Raw genomic sequence first — 19,000 nt, 5'->3', positions numbered from 1 at the left:
CCTGTATATAAAATAAATCAACCTCACAAATAAAAATAAAATTAAATTCATTTACGGAAACAACCCCGCAATCAAAAATTTAATTTATTTTTTTTACGTTTAATAAAATCTAAACACCCTGTATATAAAATATTACTAATAGGGATGAATGGACAACAAGTGAAATATTAATTCGCTTGTTAAGATTATCGCTCGTTTTCAGTTATGTTTCTATGAGTTGAATGTGTGGGTGTATGTGTGTGGGTGGGTGTTGTTCATTTCTATTTCCGGTTTCGGGATTCGGTTGTCTAGCGGGACCAATACACTTCTGTCAATTTGCTGTCCCACATAACTCATAACCTCGGTCGGGCGCACACACGCCCGGATCCAACTAGTCATCTACGCCATTTATATCAAGGGTTGCACCCCCGGATGCCCTACTCTCGGGGATGAACCATCATCGTCATCCCATCACCTATCTATCAATCCCGTCTGTCGGGGTCTATCTATTATTCACATATCATCCCTTAAATTCATCAAATTCTATAAATTTAATCAATTTTAAACTTTTTTTTCTTTCTGATTACCCTGTATATTATTTAAAATTTCATCCATATATCATCTACTTAATTCAGAACATTCAATAAACCACCCAAACATAAAATTAATCAATTTTAATTTTTTTTGAGAACAAATTCTTTCTGATTACTCTGTATATTTTCTAAATTTCATCCGATTGAATTCGGGTTTGGACCAAAGTGAATCAAGTGAAATACAGAGTCTCCTCATCCCTTAGAAATCGAAATCGAGTGGGTTTGTGATTTCATCCCCCACTGTCGCAATGGTCGATAGACAACCTGTGCTATTATTGGCCATTGTCTTCATTTGCCCTCAACGACCCTTTGCGCCCTTAAAACAATGTATCCCGACCAACCCAAAGACCACATCATTAAAACTACACCCTTTGGGGGTGTTAAATCAAAACAACTATCCTAAGTAATGAAAAATATATACAAAGTGTCAAAAAATTAAAACCTCAAAAATGTAAATAACATTTTATAACAGTATAAAAACGTGAGACTATAACTTACACACGTCACACCCTTCAACCCCTATAATATAAAACTCATAAAATCATAAAAGAAAACCTAGGGTGCGCGTTGCATAAAAAAACCACCACACGTAAAAGAAATAACCTCAAAGTGCCAATATCCCACATTATGCTACCATACATACATGTACGTGTCAAGTGTGTGGCCTACTCTGGTATTGTTTCCGCAAATTCTATACAACCTATTGATACTTGTCAATTGGGTTGCCTATCAATACACAAACGCGCACATAAATACACACTACACTCAATGTCCCATACTGTTGATGATTGTTTTGTTAATTTGTTGACTTGTGTAAACTCACCGTGTGCATCCCCTAAATTATATTATATACACATTGGACGCCCGAAAATATTTGTTTATTTAATTTCGTGCATTCAAATATATATTTTCCATTAACGATTAATTTGCGCCGAACAAACAGGCAACACGCGGCGCCAACTGTTGATACACGCATTATCCATCAACTAAACCGCCCCTTGCGCACACCCACCCCCCGATGGGGGTGGGGAGTGTGAGTGTAGGTATAAATAGCAAATAATTGCATAATTGCGGACGTCCTAATGGCTTCCAATTAACCGTCGAGCGTTGTTCGGCTAGAAAATGTACAAAATACTCTCATCCCGCCGCCCCCTGTGGAGTGCACTTAGTGTAAACACGTTTTTGTTACGGAAATATGGCGGAAATATTTTGTTTCTTGCGGTGGCTCGAGTTTCTGCAATTTTGTGCTCTGAAAGGGTGGAAACACCGCTTTTGAAATACTCATCATGTGGTATTTAGCGGGGTAATGCTGATATCTAATCGTTGGTAAGTGGTGTTATATACAGAGTGTTTTATAACAAATACTAGTTTACATTATTAATTTGAGTATAATTCGAAAACTGATAACGATAACAAAATGGAATAAAGTGTATATTATGGAGAATTTAATTATCTTTAAAATGGTATATAATAACATATACTAAGTGTTTTCAATATTCAATTAAAATAGAAATAACTGTGAAAAACGTTTTTAAAAATAATTTGAATAATTAAATTGATTATAACTCAAAAACTAATAATGATAACAAACTGATATAAACGATATCTGACGCAGAATTTAATTATCTTTCCAATGATGTATCACAACATATACTAAGTGTTTCCAGTACTTAAAAAATCAAAATAATAACAAAATTTCACGAAAACCACAACTAAACACTCTGTATATAAACATTCTGCCTATCCAACTACAGGTTGAAGGGTATCCCATTCAATTGTGAATGTCATCGACATGAAAAGTAGATGTAGCGCTCATGGAACACGATGGAAACCTATTTCCACCCTTCCACCACAAAATGGCAGCTCATATTATGTTTACCTATTTCTATTTGATGCGAATACATTTGCATTTCGACATTAAACCAAATGACACCATTTTAATAGCGCACAAAAACTAACTTCCATCGAAGGTAAAATTTGCGTGCAAAAGAGAAAAAGCAACTACCCTTGACATATTGGCTGTGTTGTATTGTTTGAAGGTTGTTTCAATGTGTAAAAATGCACACGCTTGATTACGGCTTCAATGGCCGCCCCACCGGCTTATTAAATATGATAACCGTGACCGATATACTTTCCTTATTCCCTCGCGCACGCTTTCTTGCTCACCTGAACCCCTTTAATAAAGGTTTTCATATTTTCATATATTTTCCTATATTTTCATGTGTATAGTGTGTGTAAATCTATAAAAAAATATTAGGGGTGAGTGTTTTTAGGTAGTACGAGTACGACTATGACGTATAACGTGTTTAGTGTTATCGTTCACTCTTGCGCTTATTCGCACCGCAAACATTTTACATTTTTGTCGACTTTCCATAAATTTCCACCCCTTCGCGTGCTATTTTTACACACACTCACGGCGGGGTGTGTAAAGGTATCATTTTTATATTGTGAACTCAAGTGAACACCACGCGCGTATTTTGCGTATATTTTTGTCAATAAATTATGTCACTAGGTCATTGCCATTTGGACACCCTTAATATTTTATTGCATTAAATGCGCTTATTAAATAGTTTTTATCAAGAAAATAATATTGGTGAAAGAATTTTGTTTCTATCTCTATTAGTTCTCGAGTTATTGCGAATTTAAGTATTAATCTGATGAACACCTTGTATATCCTCCTATGATTTAACATTGTCCAGGTCGTTAAAATGCTCTGGACGTCGTAAAAATCAACTTAAAAATATAAAAAAAATCGTATTGTATTCTTTAGACTCTTCTTTTTCTATTAAACCCAACTTAAATTATTTACAACCCCTATTTGACCCTTAATTCACCCTTAAAGTTTAAAAATTGATATCAAATACCTCTTGTTGAATTAGAGATAAAACTCGCAGCTTACATGATATGATGTGTTCCGTGTTCTGCGGGTGAATCATGTGAAAATAAATCATCAAACGTCCCCCCATACTATAACACATACACGCTGCCGCCGCCCCCGTGCAGAAAAAACCCACGTTTGCTGCCTCTTTGAAGCGAATATTCTCCACAGTTTTCTCGGTGGAATTGTTTTTTTTCCGCGCAGGCAGGCAAACCCACCTGGAGAACACAACCAAGCCGCCGCCTCCACCCCTGATGCGGAGGCGGTTGCGGTGGCGGCGCAAAGCCCGCTGCAAATTGGGTTCGCCACGTTTCTATTCGTTTTCCCGGCTGCCTGCGAGCGAAATCCCTTTTCGCAGCACCGGGGCGGCGGGAACCCACCCCTCATGTTAGAATCCCACGTGAATAAATGTGAAATTGGCAAATTGGCAACGTTGTATAAGTGCGGAGGTAAAAATCTCTTTTTTTGTTATAAAAGACGAACACTACTAGCCATCTAGCCGCCCCCAGAGCAATAAACGCTACGATGACGGAAATATGTCGTGGATATTTAGAAAAAACTGATTTTAAGGGATGAAAATGATAATAATAATAATTTTGAGGTTATATATTGTGTGGTCACACAACACCTAGTTACGTGTTTATTTAGGTCTAGTTAGAGGGCACTTCATCGCACCCCTTCTGCAATGGGGGTGTCATCCCTTCAACCCCCAAGTTTGCACGCGACACACAATCGCGTAATCCTTGCGCACACAAAACGCGATTTTCCGCAAAAGCACCGCGAATGTTTGCCCAGGAATGAATGAGCATCGGCAACCGATCGAAACACAATCATCCAAAACATAACCTTAAAGATTATTTCCATTATAGCAGGAGAGCAAACACAGCACCCAATTAAATTCATAAATTGCGTGTAACTCAAAAACTAATAACGATATTACAGGCAAACAAAGTGTATTACATGTAGAATTTTATCAGCTATCAAATTATGTACTGCAATTTATACTAGCTGTTGCCAATAATTAGTAAATTACAATTTAATGTTAAAAACTGAGAAAAATTTTTAGTTTAGTAAAATTTTCCGAAATTAAATTGAGAATAACTCAAAAACTAATAATGATAATAAATTCAAACAACTTGTACGTTATTTAGAATTTAATAATCTTTCTAATGATGTGCTACAATATACACTGACCATTGCCAATATTTAGTTAATTACAATTTTATGTAAAAAAGGAGAAAAATTTGCACAATTTTCCGATATTTAAATTCGAATAACTCAAAAACGAATAAAGATAATAACTTCAAACAAACTGTTAAGTATGCACAATTTAATTAGCTTTCTAATGATGTATAACAACATATACAACGTGTTCTCAATAAGCCATAAACTAACAATTATTATGAAAAAACTGCAAAATAACTCAATTTCTCCTCTTTCTTACTTAAATTAAGTAATAATCTACCCCTACTTATTTATTCAATAACCCTCCACTATATTTAAAGCTTGAAAGAGGTTTGGCATGGTTCCAAACGTCATAATTCCCCCACACACGCCTCAACATTAATCCAGCGTTGTTTTCACTCACGACTCACGTTTTTCCCTCTTTTTTTTGTTTCATCGTCTAGCAGACGTCGATAAAACTCCAACCTCCAACCCTCTTCATCTCAGAGCGCAGGGCGACTTCACCGTCAGCCATAATTCTAAAATATGATGCGTCTGCCAGTCCGAGAGTTGATAATAACGCCGAGGCAAACAACTTTACGACTTATCGCGTAAAATTTTTTCTTGCTTTTGTTTTGTCTCTGTGCATTTACTATATTGAAAGCTATTAACTCACAGATGGCGCTGCAAGTACCCCTGGCACCCAGCAACAATAAATATAATCTATTAATGTGCATGTGTGGTTGCTGGGTCATTTGCAGGCGCTAGTAATTGCTAGTTTAGCGTAAATAATTAATTTTAGGCCGGCCCTGATGAATATGCGCACTAATGACGACAAAAAGCTCGGCAATTTGGCGTCGCGCGACCACGCTCATTATTTCTACATTATTGTAGCACTATTTGTATGCGCGTGTTTCCTTGAAACAGTTTCTAACGTTTTCCAAGCGTTTTCCAGCACTTTCCTTGAATTTTTTTGATTTAAAATTATATACAAAGTGTTTTTATGCATTCAAAAATTTAAAATTAATTTTTAACACCCTGTATGATAACTTTGTAAGTATAGAATGTTTAATATATGTTTCAATAACTTTCTGTGTTGTTTTAACGTTGCCAAAAAAATTAATCACGCTGTTATGCAAAAATTTCCAACGTGAAACTTTTGCATTAGAAACATTTTTGCTTCGGGAAATTCCACCGGAAAGTTTTGTAAGACGAGAAATTAAAAGCCAGCCGAAGATGCAGGAAAATCGCTAAAAGGAATTTACGAAAAATTTGCTTAGATTATATAGATGTATAAAAAAGGAAGTGTAAGCAGAAAAAAAGTGAAGAAAACAAATATGCTGAGAAAGGGTAAGGATATAAGAAGGTATAAAAAAGGGAAAACTGGAAAAGTTCGGATTAAACAAATAAAAAATTCATAATTCTAGAGCAACTCGAAGCGGAAAACATAAAGTACTACGATTTTTTTCGCTGTTTTCTTATTAAATAATAAAATCGAGATGGCTGCCACTTCCGGTGTTGACAGAATGATAAATTAGATTTTAAACTAGCTGAATTTGAAAGAACGGCGTCTCTATCTTAATTTGTTTGTAAGTTATGATGAAATAAAATATTTATCTGATGAACACCTTGTATATCCTCCTATGATTTAACATTGGCCAGGTCTTTGAAACGCTGTCAACGGCGTAAAAATCAAGTTACAGACAAATTGAAAAGTGTATTTTATTCCTTGAAGATTTCTCTTTCATGTGATGTCTAACATGATTATGTATGACCTCTAGTTGACCTACAACTCGACTTTGAAACAAAAAATGCAAAAAAATGTAAATGTTTCACATTTTTTCATATAATCTAAAAACTACTTATCGCAGCAATTTGCTCTAAAGTTTATATACTTCCCAATAAAATTATCTATCTTTTGACATATCATTCATTATCCTATCATTTTTATTTCCTGAGTTATCATGCATCAAACTCACAACTTTTAAAAAATCTCCTCAAATTCTTGATAAATCGTTCATTTAAGAGGAAAATCATTCAAACTCCCCTTAAACAAGTAAAAAAATTAATGCTTATCAAACAGCTATCAATTTTTTTTAGTATACCCTCCGAAGTGATAGCTGATAGCCGCTGATCGCGCGTAATGACTCGGATTTTTTTTTATTTTTATCGCCTCAAATTGCTATAAATCGAACGAAATAAAACCAGCTCGTAAAATCAACCCCTTACAACCCAGCCGAAGTATACGAAACGATACGACGCGTTTTTAGTCGATGCTACACACCTTATTTTATCGGCGCCCGAAACATAACCTTATCTAAGCGCCAGGAAACATAAGATTCACCCCTTTAAAAAAGAAAACGGAAATAAAATAAAAATCAGCCAAGTCAGGAAGTTTAAACACACCTACACACACATAGACATATACAGTGCGTTCAAATATATTCTATCAACATGAGGGAAATTTAAAAGGGATGAAGATCGAATGATAGAGCCGTCAAGACGGCAGGAAAAGTGAATTGAAACATGATATCCACCACACACACCGATACCCTTGATATTCGGGGATATCAAAAGGGTTGCTCAAAGCTTTTGAAGCACCGGCAGGGGGTCACGCGCCAAGTAACAGCCAAAGACGCGAAACACACACGCTTTTTCATCTTTTCATCCCATATTTTCCCTCAACGCTAAACCCGCAATACTTGAGATATCCGCAAATATGTCAACGTGTCAAGCACGTCACCGATTTACGTTATTATTGTATATTTTGCGCGTCGCATAACAACCGCCCCCGAAATCCTTTAATTCACTTTCGCGTGCGTTGACGTTTGCCGCGTTGACCCCGAGTCTCGTGTATGGAAATTTATGAAAAGTAAAGCTAAACATAACGGACGCAAATCGCACCCCAATGTGAAGGAGTGGCTTTCATAATAAATTTTATAAATGCAAACGTTTGCGCATACACTCGCACGCGCGGAAAATGTTTTAAATCGTCCTTAATTTATCTTGCGAGTTGGATTCGTTGTAAATTTAACGTTTTGCTGGGAAATTTTGAGTTTTAACGTATTGGACGTGCTCGGATTAGTTTCAAAACTAGTAAATAAAGTATTACTTACCTTGAAGCGTTGTTTTTCGCTGTTTTTCCGATGAAAACTCAAGGAAATTGAAGGAAATTCATCACTTATTAATAAACGCGCAAACTCTTTTTGTTTGGTTAGGCAACTTTAAATGTGCGTGTTTTTTTCTAAAGCTATCTTCACACATACCAAGAATATTTTATTATTTGAAAGTTTAAAACAAAGAAATATATAAAATTAAATAGGTAAATATAAACAAAATAACATTTATTACTAATATTTAGTCTTGTTTTATGTTTAAAACTGTTTTAAATAAAATAATTTATATAATAAAGTTGCGTATGTGTGAAACTAGCTCAACATGTTTATGCGAATCTCACTATTCCCGCCAATTTCTGCGATAAACTTTTTAACGGTTAGAAGTCCGCGTGATGATTTCTCCTGCTGAATTTTGATATTGAAATACTTGGGTAAGCTAATTCTAAAATTTGCCTATCAAATTAAACGAAAGCCATTGGAATTTATTTGGAATCTATTGGAATTTTGCAGGATTTGAATTTTCGCATTTGCATTCTGTGCGTCTAATACGAAGCGCACACATTCGACAGCGCACGCATTTCAATTCGACGCTCAATCCGGCAAATTCATTCAATTCAAGGCGTTGAATTGCTAGAGGGTTTGGAGAGCTGGTGCCTCACAGCAGCAGGCTGCAATATTCTCCAAGTGGCTCCCCACAGCCATGATATTAACTTAACACAGTGTGTGCATAACCGAACAAACCAAATGCTTTTTTTTTCTTGGCTGAAATTCAACAAACACACAGTTTATACAGAGTGGACTGGTAAGATGGTGCACTTAACATTAGAAATTGTAATTTGATGAGTTCGATTTGAAGATTTGTAATTCGTATTACGACCGCAGGGTTGCGATAGATGGTTAAAGGGGAGAGACTTGAACTAGCGCGGATATTTCACCTTTTGCGCCCGGAAATATACTCGTCTGCGTCGAAATGTGTTTCCACATGAGCGCAGATTGCGAAGATTACGCTCGCGAAACGTTATCATTCCAATCGGCGCAGAAACCGAACCAAAATGGCCGACTTTACCGCCATTCCAAGTAATTTTCCATAACAGGTGGGCTATTATCATTATTTAATTACTAACAACCAACAAAAGAAACATTGTTTCGTATAATAATACTCTTAAGCTTGTGAAACAAGAGGTGCGCGTGTAAAATTGCATAAACCGTCGTCCAATATGCATTTATCATTGTTTTAACGGATGTCACTCGATGTATTTTACATTGTTACATGTCGTGCACACCCGATAGAATTTCCCCAACGTGCGGGAAATCCTATACACGCATTAGCCCCACGCAACATTTTCATAATTTTGTTCATCATGCTCAAACAATATAAAATAATTGAATAACACTCAAAGTATACTTCACACAATACAGCCGTGTATACAATACACGCTGTGGGTCGTGTAAAAGCAGAAAACAAAGCACAATGGGTTGCAGTACAAGTACACGGTGGAAATTTTCACCTAACTACGTTTATTTTTACTTTTAAAACGAAAAAAGCGTGATGTATGTAGAACTAAGTAGAAAATTGATGTACGTGTGGAAATTCGGTCGGAAATCGATGTGTACGGTTGAAAAATGAGCAAAACGTGAGTAAAAAGTCTAAAAACACGAAAAATTCCGCATGAAAACGTGGGAAACACGTAGACAAGACAAGACAGCATGATTACATGCTGAAAAAACGCTTCACCACAAGATGGCGGTGTAATTACGCAAGTTAAAAGGTTAATATCATGTTTGGTTAACTTTAGCGAATCGAAACTTGATTATGCTACTGAACATGATCCTGAAAATTAGTTATTAGTTGACGGGCATGTCCAAAGTGCAAACATCTTGCTATAATAATAATTACGGTAACAATGCGCGTGTAGGTTGTGGTCGGGAGCTTGAATAGCCAGATAAATCTAACCTCAAACCACGGAGATTTCCGACTTGCCACTTTGTTGATTATACGATACCTATGACTACTGCAGGGGTAGTTTTCTTGACCGGACGCTCGCCATCAATCAACGAGGGTGTTATTGAGATGCGGAGGCGCCTTGGCGCAATTTCACGCTCGATTAGTCGGCGAGCTTGTTCGGAGTAATTGCTTCGATCGAATTACGTAGTGAATTCTAGCCGTGGACCAACCCTTTATGTTTAATTAGAATTTATAGTTTATTAGCAGTGTTTTAAAGCACTTTTTGTCTGGTTTTTGGTTAAAAATGTTTGATTTAGTGCACATTTTTTGATAAAATGACTAATTGCGCTCGTATTTTTGGTTATTTTGTGCGCAATTTTCATTTGGGGATGATTCACAACTCTGCGACTCGATAACGCTTGAAAATTGATGTCAGTTCAAGCTGTTCGCAACGTGTCGGCGCCGTTTTTGAACAAAAAATGAGTTTCAATCTGGTATCTCGACATTGTGTGTGGTTTTATCGTCTGGGGGCGGGTTTCTCGTGGGAAATTTTCTGGATTCGCACTAGGTTACATTTTTCTTCACGGGTTATCTGAAAATATCACAAGGTAGTGAAATATGATGTTATTTTAAGAAATATGCTCCGCCCATATGACTTAAGTCATGTTTTTGATGCGCATGCGTGAAAAACTTAAAATATGATGTCGAAAAAGGTTAAAATGTCGAGAAATATTGAGAAAATATCACAAACTAGTGAAATATTAGCTTATTTTATGAATTATGCTCCGCCCATTTGACTTAAGTCATGTTTTTGATGCGCATGCGTGACAAACTTATGTTATGAAGTTAAAAAGAGTTAAAATATCAAGAATTTATCACAAAACATGAAAAACTAGTGAAATATTAGCTTATTATATGAACTATGCTCCGCCCATTTGACTTAAGTCATGATTTTAATGCGCATACGTGAAAAAAGTATAATATGAGGATAATAAGGATTAAAATGTCAAGAAATTCTCTCAAAATATCAAAAACTAGTGAAATATTACATATTTTGATGAAATATGTTCCGCCCAAGTGACTTAAGTCATGTTTTTGATGCGCATGCGTGAAAAACTTAAATTATGAACTTGGAAAGAGTTAAAATGTCAAGAAATTATGACAAAACATCAAAAACTAGAAAAATATCACATATTTTGATGAAATTCGCTCCGCCCATTTGACTTAAGTCATGTTTTTGATGTCCATGCGTGAAAAAAGTATAATATGAAGCCAAAAAAGGTTAAAATGTCCATAAATTTTGAGAAAATATCAAAAACCAGTGAAATATCACATATTTTGATGAAATATGCTCCGCCCATTAGACTTAAGTCATAATTTTGATGCGCATGCGTGAAAGAAGTATAATATGAAGTTGAGGAAAGTTATAATGTCAAGAAATATCATCCTGGAACGTAAATAACGCGCAATAAATAACGAATAAATCAAGCGCGCCGCGCACAATCAAAATTCCATTTTTCATTTTTATTTATCGCGCGGCTTCACGCTTCACATCGCGCCTGTTCTGATTTCGTGCTTCTTCCGGTGTGCTCCTCGCGCATTTTACATTTTCATACCTTGCTTATAGCTTTTTATACCTTTTTACACATTCTTTGCATTTCCACGCACACTTTTATTCGTTTTTATTCGATTTTCGAAACGTCTCACGCTTAAAACTTGCAAGAGCAGGAAATCATTAAATATTTTCCTGTTTGTGAAAGAAATTGTAGGTAATACTCTTTTTTGCATGTAAATGGAAAGTTTTTTGCGTTCGTCGAAACGCGCGAAAATGTTTTCGTTTTGGTGTTTCAATTTATTTCGTACTTTTTATCTTTTAATTTACTTGTGCAAGTTTTCCGAATGCTGCGCGGGGAAAAATGTTGTAATTACTTTTGACTATATATATATTCATGTCGTTTGTTTTTTGCTGCGTTTATCTCTTTAATTTCGCGTTTTTCAAGCCGCCACGGGGACTAAGAGAGGTTAAATTTTTTTTGTGTTTTTGTTTTGTGTTTTTCATTCGTAATTAATAAGTAAACGGACTAAAGTTTCAGTTTAAAGACATTGTAAAGTTTTTTCATGCTTACATTTTGTCAACAACCAACAAGAAATGTTTTTGTTTCATTTTGCACAAGTTTTATTCAATTTGTTTGTGTGTTTATTTGCGTAAAACTTGAAAAAACTCAAAAAACTTGAAAAACAAAGCAATAAACACGAAAAATTGAATTTTGTGGTTAATTTGCTCCGCCCACTTAACTTATTCATGATTGGTTGATATTCCTGCGCATGCTCAGTAAAAAAACACGTATATATTTTGATTACAAACCGGAAATGTGTTTATTTTTTGTTAAAACTCGAAAAAACTCAAAAAACAAAACAAAAAACACGAAAAATTGAATTTTAAGGTTAATTTGCTCCGCCTACTTTACTTATACATCATTGGTTGATATTCCTACGCATGCGAAGTATAAATAACACGTATATATCTTGATTACAGATCGGAAATGTGTTTATTTTTTGTTAAAACTCGAAAAAACTGAAAAAAACAAAACAAAAAACACAAAAACTTACAGTTTGAGGTTAATTTGTTCCGCCTACTTTACTTATACGTAATTGGTCGATATTCCTGCGCATGCGCAGTAAAAAAAAACGTATATATTTTGAGTACAAACCGGAAATGTGTTTATTTTTTGCTAAAACTCGTAAAAACTAAAAAAACAAAACAAAAAACACGAAAAATTGAATTTTGTGGTTAATTTGCTCCGCCCATTTAACTTATACTTGATTGGTTGATATTCCTGCGCATGCGCAGTATAAAGAACACGTATATATTTTGATTCTAAAGCGGAAATGTGTTTATTTTTTGCTAAAACTTGAAAAAACTCAAAAAAACAAAACAAAAATCATAAAAACTTAATTTTTGAGGTTAATTTGCTCCTCCCACTTGACTTACACGTAATTGGTCGATATTTCCGCGCATGCGCATTAAAAACTACGTATATATCTTGATTACAAACCAGAAATGTGTTTATTTTTTCTTAAAACTGTAAAAAACTCAGAAAACAAAACAAAAAACACAAAACTTTAATTTTTAAGGTTAATTTGCTCCTCCTACTTTACTTATACGTAATTGGTCGATATTCCTGCGCATGCGCAGTAAAAAACCCGTATATATTTTGATCACAAACCGGAAATGAAGTAAAGCTGATGTTTTCCTTTTCGCTCTTCGCGTGCATTGCATGTCACACACAGAATTTCCGATTTTTTCCACCCTCGATACGGATGTCACATCATCACACCCCGAAAAGCGAAAAAGTTAAATTTAATCCGAGTGTGAGGAAATGGAAAAAACAAAAACCAAAAAATAAAAACACAATTCTTTCCTCTCTTCTCATAGCAGCTACATTTGAATATATTTACTTTTCACTTAAAGATAACCTCTTTGAACAAAATCCAAAACAACACTTCGTATTCGCTTCCGATACAAATCCTCATTCTTGCTTTCATATGAAAACGCAGCGAGAGTATCTTCCAAGCCATCTTTCTCCATCATAACCTCATAATCCGGAATCTCTGCAGTATCACTAAGCATTAAATGCAATACTTCTATGGTCATAAACAAACCAAACGTGGAAAATTTCTGCATTTGATTATTTAACTCCTCAGAGGTTAAAAAATCACTCAAATCAAGAGAAAACACTTCTAAAGTGTTTTTCATTGATTCGTGATAATATTTCAGTGATAACTCGAAATATTCATCTCTAAATACTTGATCCGTACAAGTATAGATAAAATATGATAGTTCCAGTGCCGGGGATGATAATCTCGACAGTTGAAAGTCCAATAAACATAAATTAATCAATTCCTAAAAATTTTTAGGTTAGTTTTACGTTTTTTCACATATTTCTTTAAAAAACATAAATTTTAAGGTTATAATCACCTCATTATCATATTTAAACAGCATATTATTAACCCATCCATCCCCGTGGTTAATAACCTCGAATCTACCAGCAGCGCCATCTTTCAAATCATCCCTCAACCTCAATTTTGCACATTTTGCATATTTTTCAAATTTATCCATAGCTTCAGCATCTCGTTCATCGTTATGAAAAGATTTCATAACTCTATCATTAGCTACATCCATACAACTATTCAAGAGTGGATTATCATCCGCCATCTTGTTATAGAATGCTTCAGACATATTCGCGGATATCTCCTTACACAATTTAGGTTTTAACGCTTTCAAAGCATAATATAAACCGTGGAATCTTCCGTATTCTTTTAAAACCATTTTTACATGATTGAAATCCAGTGGTTCAGCACGATCAGGTCTCATTACATAACCTTGCGATTTCATGTCTGTCATAATTAAAAACTCTGGTATTGACAGATCATAACCTAACATATCTGGGAATGAAGTTAGTTTTTGTTGGTTATGCTCTTCTAGTAGTTGATTGTATGTTGGTAGTACTGTTTCGTAAAAGTATACTTCCCTAGCGAATATGTGTTCAATGGGTAGTATATCTCTGATTTCTGGATTAGCTGTTGCTGATTTAAGTATTAAATTCAATACTTTAACGGTTTTAGGCTTCACTTAGTTTTATTTTGATGATTGTACCGAGGTAGTTATCACCAAGAGCACTGCCTGCATCGGTTGTGAGGTTATAATCTGTCAAATTGTGTTTTTCGGCGATTTTTGACACTTGACACTTCATACGATTATCTAACTCCATTTTGATTAGTAATGGATGTTCACTTGTTGAACACGCAGAGAGTAATGAGGAGTATTAACTCTGGTATCTATTATTATCTTAATCATATGTTGTGATAAGTTAAAAACATGATACACAGTGTGTTTATAGTGGAATTTTTAATGATTAAGTTGTTTTTGTGTTTAGGAATGATTAAAATGATAAATTTAGGAACACGCGGTATTAGTAGGACGTAATTATTATATATGATTGTTTTGATCTCATAATATCAAGTGTTTTGCACTTGATTACAAGGTCGTTGTAATTTATAACTAATTTAAAACGAGAGATATTATTTCCTTTGATATAATAATAATATTTTAATGATTTATAAACGTAAATGTTTATATTTTCTGTTATTATCAACAAAAACGTGTTTTTTATGCATTTTTACGTCGATTTTACTTCATTTATTGTTAAAAAATGCTCGGCAACCCAACGTACTCGTTGAAAAAGATACAACTCACGAAATTACACAAAACCTACATGCTGCTCGTAGTTCAATTTTATTTCTCGCTACGCGAGGTAAAGAAATGGAAAAATGTTCGCGTGGTGCGCGCGCACGCTGTGCTGGTTTTGTCAGATTTGAGGCTTTTCCGGTTTGTAGATGAAAGTTTTCGAAGGCGCGTGCCTGCGGGCCCACTGTCCGCACGCTCGCACGTTCGATTTTATGTGTTTTATTTTCGGCCTGCAGGCGATCAAAGCGACCGGAAACGCAAAGATGGCGCCGAAATTGCTGAAATTGCTCTCGGGAGTCGCAGTCAACAAGACTCGCGCTAGTAGTACCCATATCTGTAAAGGTAATAAAAGCCACAGAGTCGGACTTGAATTATTTTCATAACAAATTTTATTATTTTAATTAATTTCATTAATTTTATTAATACGGGTCTGTGTGGGGACAGTCAAGTAGTTTTTTTTCTTTTGGAGTTTTTTTTATTATTTTGGGACATGGGATACAATGTTGTGGTGCTAGTGGTAGTTGCGGATGCGTAACGAGTATTTTGCTTCCACTCTTCCACTCTCGGTCAGATACAATGGCGGCCGTGAATGTGGCGAAATTGAAAGAAACCGCGAACAATTCGGACTTCCGGGACCGCACGACCACACTATATGCACGCGGAATAAAGGAAACTCGGGGAAATCGAAGCGACTGAATATGAGATACAACGTGGGTATAAATATCTATAGAATTGGCCTAGAGAAAAGAAAAAAGTAAAAATTTTGGTAAAATTTAAGAAATAAACATTAAAAAAGGTAAAATTATAAATTATACGAAATATAAATAAATACAACATAAAATAGCGAAGGTTAAGCCCAAGAAAAAAAAAACGTCAAGTTTTCTACGGTTTAGAGACACAGAAAGTGGTATTTTAAACGAGGATGGTCAAGGCCGTGACTAAAGTACTCAATATCGTGACTAAAACTCCCGTTTAGCCACTTGACACTTATATAGTATATTACAGGTTGTATTGTAGTTTAAAAGTGATAAAAATGATATTTTTGCTAAAAATTTAAAGAAATCATCTATATATATATATATATATATATATAAATGAATTGCTGTTCGTTTGTCTCGCTAAAACTCGAGAACGGCTGAACGGATTTATCTTATCTTGGTCTTGAATTATTCGTGGAGGTCTAGGGAAGGTTTAAAAGGTGAGAAAAATTCGAATAATTGCCGGGAAAATCCTCAAAACAGCTCTTTTCTATAGAATAAAATTTGACATTGAGATTCAATCATAGTTATAGTTAAATAGTTGAATTCAAGATGGCGCGCTGAAGTGCATTATTGACAAAACTTTATATAATTAATTTCATTAAATTAAAATTGCTAATCTTATTGATAGAATTGACTCTTACTACGAGTATGTCTAGAACAAGAGAGTAAAAACGAATTACATTTTTATTAAACACTGCCGGAACGAAGTCGCGGGCAACAGCTAGTATATTATAAAATACTAAAATTTTATTTTGTACGTAAATAAAATACAATATAGCACAGGTTAAAGCCTGGAACAAAAGAATAAAATAAAAGAAAAAGAAAATAAAAACCATGGCGCGTCTTATTGATATCGTCGTAAATTTATATTGACGTCTAAAGATTCACAAAGCTTTCGAGATGAAATAAAGACTTTACAAATAATAATAATAAGAATAATAAAAATAAATATTAAATGTTTTATTATTGTTGTTTATTAAAATTTATTTAAAAAATTAATATTTGTACAATATGTACATGTAGCTATGAATATTGTTTTCGATTTTGTCAGGTTTGATTTGTAAACTTTCGAAAAGTTTGATTTCCCTTCGGATCGTCGACATTTTCAACTTTTATCCACTCAACTACAGCCGAACGCGAGCGCAACGGCCCGTGCGAAATGCACAAAAAAGAAACCTAACAAAATACGTACGTCAAAAGCGACGAAAGAAAAAAAGAAGGAAACAAACAAAAATCATTTCGTGAATTTCTGTAAGAAGGAGCGAAACAAAGCGGAAGCAAACGATGAGCGACAGGATAATTTGACGTCAAAAGGACGAAAATTAAATAAGGACCGCTTTTATATACCATCTCTACCTACTCCTATATATTTATACATATTTATTTATATATTTTTTTCTCTGATGGATTTTAATTTTAAAAGTTTTAAGAAAATTTTCTGCTTTTTTCTTTTGTTGTTTGATTTTTATTTTTGGATAATGGCGTCTAATGACACACAATACACATGCTTATGTAGGAGCTTCGTTTGTGCGCGTTTGTGAGCTTTTAATATTTTCCGCTTTTCCTCCCGGCTCTTCTTGGCAGATGTGCGGGAAAGCGGGAAAGTCCCGGTTGCCGCGTGCGCGAGATATATGACGATAAAATAAAGCACGCGCCGCTGAGGCAGACACCCGGATATTCATCAAAAGCAGAATATTACACATACAAAGTGTTTTAAATACAAGAAAAATTCAATTTTTTGCAAAAAACTCATTTTGTACTTGTTTTTTGGCAATAACTTTTTTATTTTTATAAATTTTTTAAATTTTCTTTTTCGGTGTTATAGTTTACACAATAACACATCCAATAAACAAAAAATTATAAAAATCCACCAAACTGTTTTTGAGTTATAAGAAAAAGAAATTTCGAAAATGGCAAAAAAACTTATTTTGCAAAAGTTTTTTGTTTATAACTTTTTTGTTTTTAAAGATTTTTTAAATTTTCTTTTTTAGTATTATACTATAAACAATAACACATAACACAAACAAAAAATAATAAAAATCCGTCAATGCGTTCTCGAGTTATTCACAAAACAAAATAAATTTCTAACTTTAAAAATCCGAAAACTTCTACCACACTGTACATTTCTATTTAAAAAAAAAGTGCCCTTATAAAACGTGTCAGACGATAACGTAGTCGACGTTTGGCTTGCTGATTATGTCCGTGTCTCGTCCCCGGCTACAAATTGCATTCACGCTGCATCAGGATGCCTGAATCGTGAATCCTGGAATTTCCCGCTCGACTAACTTAAAGCTGCACTTGCCGCACACCTGTACCGGCACTAAACTTACGTCTAAATAAGACGAATAAAGACTAAGCACTTTTATTTTATTATGTGCGTGTTTTCTCTGTGTGTTTTCTTTATGCTACATTGTGTGGTGGTTTTTGTGGTTTTGTGGTTATGATTGATGACGCGTATAAAGAAAGACGAGTCATGCGCAAACGCAAATAAATAGCAGTGCATTTGAGGAGTGGTTTAAGGCTGAGCGCCGGCGATATGTCTCATTTTGTTATGTTTAACGCCGAACATTGCCAAGTTGGGAAATATTGCGTCAGGTTTATCTGGAAACGTGATGAGAATTGTGAAAAATTTCAAAATGAGGTATTTTAGGTTATTTTGAAGAAAAAATGGTTTTAAGCTCCGCCCAGTGACATTTTCTAATAACCACGCCCATTATTTTTTTAAAATTAAGAACTAACCTCAAAAATAGATTTTTTAAGACGAAAAATGAAATAAAAGTGTTTTTAGTGTTTAAAACGTGAAAACTAGTCAATATTTAAGGTTATATTTAAGAAAAACATGTATTAGGCTCCGCCCATTGACATTTTGAAGTGAGGTTATGAACCAATTTTACATAACCTTGAAAAAACAGATTTTTAATGAAAAGAACTGAAAATATCGAGTTTTAATGATTAAAAAGGTGAAAAACTTCGAATATTTGAGGTTATATTGATAAAAAATACATTTTAAGCTCCGCCCACTTGTCATTTTAACATGAGGTTATAAACCAGGCCCATAAACATGGCCGTAAGTACGAATTAACCTCAAAAACTGATTTTTTACGACAAAAACTAAAACAATTGCATTTTAATCTTTAAAACCTTAAAAAACATTTAATATTTGAGGTTATATTCAAGAAAAAGTTACTTTAAGCTCCGCCCACTTATATTTTATCATAAAATTATAAACCCCACCTATTACCTTGAAATAAAAACGAATTAAACTTGAAAAACTCAGATTTTTTACATGACAGAAAGTGAAACTGGCGTGTTTCAG

The 19,000-nt window shown here is 34.5% G+C and overlaps 2 protein-coding genes across 2 annotated transcripts in view; one reads left to right on the top strand and one right to left on the bottom strand.

Moving 5' to 3' along the window:
- GABA-B-R1 (gamma-aminobutyric acid type B receptor subunit 1) overlaps positions 1–19,000 on the top strand; it is an 86,183-nt gene that overhangs the window by 13,758 nt on the left and 53,425 nt on the right. The window lies entirely within an intron of this gene.
- LOC135800692 (uncharacterized) lies at positions 13,091–14,447 on the bottom strand. Its single transcript, XM_065313997.1, has 3 exons — positions 14,432–14,447; positions 13,655–14,307; positions 13,091–13,579 (listed from the first exon to the last, which is right to left on the bottom strand). The coding sequence occupies exons 1-3, from the start codon at positions 14,445–14,447 to the stop codon at positions 13,142–13,144; spliced, it is 1,107 nt and encodes a 368-aa protein (XP_065170069.1). The 3' UTR covers positions 13,091–13,141.

This window comes from Atheta coriaria, unplaced genomic scaffold (assembly GCF_025399875.1).
Source record: "Atheta coriaria isolate IRGN ID8LTWV9N9 unplaced genomic scaffold, Caltech_Dcor_3.1 hic_scaffold_10_pilon, whole genome shotgun sequence".
Classification (NCBI taxonomy): Eukaryota; Metazoa; Arthropoda; class Insecta; order Coleoptera; family Staphylinidae; genus Dalotia; species Dalotia coriaria.
Note: the sequence above shows the minus strand (reverse complement) of the source record. Positions and strands in the feature narration are given on the sequence as shown.